General features: G+C 40.7%; 1 protein-coding gene across 1 annotated transcript; it reads left to right on the forward strand.

Moving 5' to 3' along the window:
• The first annotated feature begins 678 nt into the window (after positions 1-678).
• cox20 (cytochrome c oxidase assembly factor COX20) lies at positions 679-2,903 on the forward strand. The gene is made up of 4 exons (XM_084376125.1): positions 679-838; positions 1,384-1,498; positions 1,858-1,921; positions 2,120-2,903. The coding sequence occupies exons 1-4, from the start codon at positions 809-811 to the stop codon at positions 2,262-2,264; spliced, it is 354 nt and encodes a 117-aa protein (XP_084232251.1). The 5' UTR covers positions 679-808; the 3' UTR covers positions 2,265-2,903.
• Positions 2,904-3,216: the final 313 nt, after the last annotated feature.

The raw sequence follows: 3,216 nt of genomic DNA on the forward strand, positions 1-3,216 counted from the left end.
TTCCCCAAATTTCACACTTTCAAATCACAGATAATGTAAAATTTTACTTGTTTTTTACATTTTGTTTATGCGGAAAAACAGAAACATGTATATTACAATGTGATTTGATATATTGAGATTTCATAAATTCATCATTAGTTAATTTGGAGATATTTGGAATATATTAGCAAATGACGACTTCGATGTTTTTTTTTCCTTAGGTGCAACATGTCCAGGACATTTGATTGAATCTGTAATTAGGAAGCAGCAGTTACCTCTAACCAAAACTTAAACATAAATACTAAAAAAACATTTTAAATAAAATGATAACAGACACAATAAACAAACAAACAAAATGACGACACAATGTCATACTGTTTGACTTCTTATGTTTGCAAAGACCCTTTAAGTAGCAGCCTTTTTTTTAGCTTTAAACACGCTTCTGGGGAGCTTTGTTGTCTCTGAGGACAAACTGTTTATTCATTATGAAACGATATTCATCAAATAAATATATGCGAGTTTGTATTATTACCCTGAAATATTTCAAATATTTCTTTGGATTTCAAATATTTTCTTTTATTACTTTTTGAGCTGGAATGTATTACCCAAAACAACACAGTACACCTTTAATCCTACTTTGCATGTATACCGGAACTATACATCAGCCGGTTGCTCTTTTCGAGTCGGCGACAAATAGCAGACGGACCAGTCGGTATGTACAGCGCATGCGCCAAGGACAATATGGTTACGGAAGTGGTTGTTACATTATTGGTTATTTAATGACACATTGAGAGCAGACTTTGCTTAAGGAGACGAACAGAGTTGTATAATGGCAGGAGAAGAAGAGGAGTCCAACAAGGTGAGCGCCTCTCGGTTCTTTACGTCAGGAAACATTTTAAATGGAAGAATGATGCTAGTTTGCAGTTTTCAGAAGGTCAACAGCAGCTTGACATCACGTTAAACGATATTCAGCTGTATCCTAAGTCAACATGACTTAAATTAAAGTACCACAAGTATGTAGCGATAACATTAGTGAGTCAGTAAACATACACAACTGACAGCTCTCCGTTATCAAAAATGACCTGTTCACACCAAATCCCATTCAAATATTTAACCATTAAAGATTAACTTGTCCCCGGAAACGAAACGAGAGAGTAGAAAGCTTCGCTGAAATATCCTCACCGATAACCTTCTCCCACTGAACAATTCGTCCTACAGATCAATCATCAAATATCACTAGTTTTCAGTAAAACATTGATCCGTGTCCATGGCTCTAACATCTACACTGCATTTACAGCCAGGTGTAGCCGCATTGTGCAAGTGGTGATTTGAAGCCATTGAATGCATGCGGACATTGTCTGTGTGTTTCTTTACCCTCGGTCTGTCTGTCTGTCTGTCCTACAGGGATTCAGGCTGCTGGGGATACTTGATGTCCAGAACACTCCCTGTGCCAGAGACGCCATCCTGCATGGAGCTGGAGGCTCACTGACTGCTGGTCTGCTGCACTTTCTGGCGACAAGTGAGTCTTATTTGAGTCTGAACCGTGTGTGTTTGTTTTCTTTGTAACTGTAGTGATGGTTTTATTTCATTTTTAGAATGCTAACCAGCAGAAACAGGATTTTGAGAATTAATTGGATGGTTTGACTTGCAGCAGCTCAATGAGTGAACCGGTCTGCTATCACTGAAAGTGTTCTTGTCCATAATGTTAGAGGGAAAGTACCTCGTATCAAAAATTAAGAGGAAATTGCACATCTTTCGACTCAAAACCACATTTAACATTTCTGTCGTCTCCTTTTTCTGGCAATGAAAGATGCAGGTTTTTTGACGTAGTGAGGGAAAAGTTTGTCTGAACTCAGTCTGTCGTCCTGTCGTCCGCAGGTCGGGTGAAGAGGTCTTTCGACGTGGGATTTGCAGGGTTCATGCTCACCACGCTCGGGTCCTGGTAGGTCTTTATGTTGACATCGTTTTCTTGTCTGGCTTTCACTTTCTGACCAGAACAAATGCTTGCATTTTTAAAAACTTGTATCATATACAGACATCCAGCAGTCTATGTTTTCTGAGTTATTCTCCCAACATGAGCTCACTTCTCACTGCAGTTTTGTTTCTCATGACTTCTTGCCTGCCGTGTCACCCTGTCCAGGTTTTACTGCAGGATGACCAATGCTAAGCTTCGTGTGCAGCAGAGGATGATCCAGGACGGCATTAAGAACAAGGTCACATATGAAGGGACTGTTCTAGACCCCACAAACAAACCTGGAGCAGAAACATCATCAAGACCCTCATGACCCCCAGGACTGAAATTCCTCCCCCTCCATGTAAGGAGAAGGACACTGTCAGGGTCCTACAAAGACTCAATATCCATTTTTTTGCCTGACTGACTTCGTCTGCACAAATGATGGAAGGAACTAAAGTATTTCTTGTGTGCTGTTTTGTTTTTGTTTGTTTGTCTGACAACTGATGATACAGTAAATCCAAACCTCTAGATCTCTTAGTCCAGACCACAGCATTTGGAAACCAAGAGAGTAACTTTAACAATATTTAAATAAATTATTTTCTGAATGTTGTTGTCCCCATCTGGAACATTGTGGTTTTGTGGTATACAACGGCTGCCGGACATGGCAACATCAGCTCTCTGTGATCGAGAGTTGAATCAGCCTTTAAATCAGGCATGTCCAAGCTATTCCACAAAGGGCCGTGTGGCTGCAGGTTTTCTTTCCAACCGAGCAGCAGCACACCAGACCTGACTCATGTAATCAGCTGATCTCAGTCTTCAGACAGCTGATCGGTCAAAGTGTGTGCTCTTGGGTGGTTGGAACGAAAACCTGCAGCCACACGGCCCTTTGTGGAATAGTTTGGACATGCCTGCTTTAAATTCACCCCAAACCTGCTGTTGATTATTGAAAATAAACTGTACGCTGATGTAACTGTGTGTGCAGTCTTTGATGTGTGTTGTTAAAATTGCAAGTAATTGAATTATTTTTCCTCATAAAAACCTTCAGATGTCCTCAACTAATAAATCAGCATGCCTCCCTCCTCTCTTTGTCACCACACTTGCACAACTCCTTTCTATTTTTCGTGGCAACTCTCTTTGCCTCTTTCTTGTCTTCAATTGTTTTTCATCACTCGGCCTGTTATTGGTAGCTTACCTTGTTCCACCGTGGCCGGTGTCGGTACCAGAACGGGAGGATTCTACTCTCTGCATGTTCACCGAGCAGACGGGACCACTTCTTTATACAG

Source organism: Pagrus pagrus (assembly GCF_965226575.1).
Source record: "Pagrus pagrus genome assembly, chromosome: 15".
Classification (NCBI taxonomy): Eukaryota; Metazoa; Chordata; class Actinopteri; order Spariformes; family Sparidae; genus Pagrus; species Pagrus pagrus.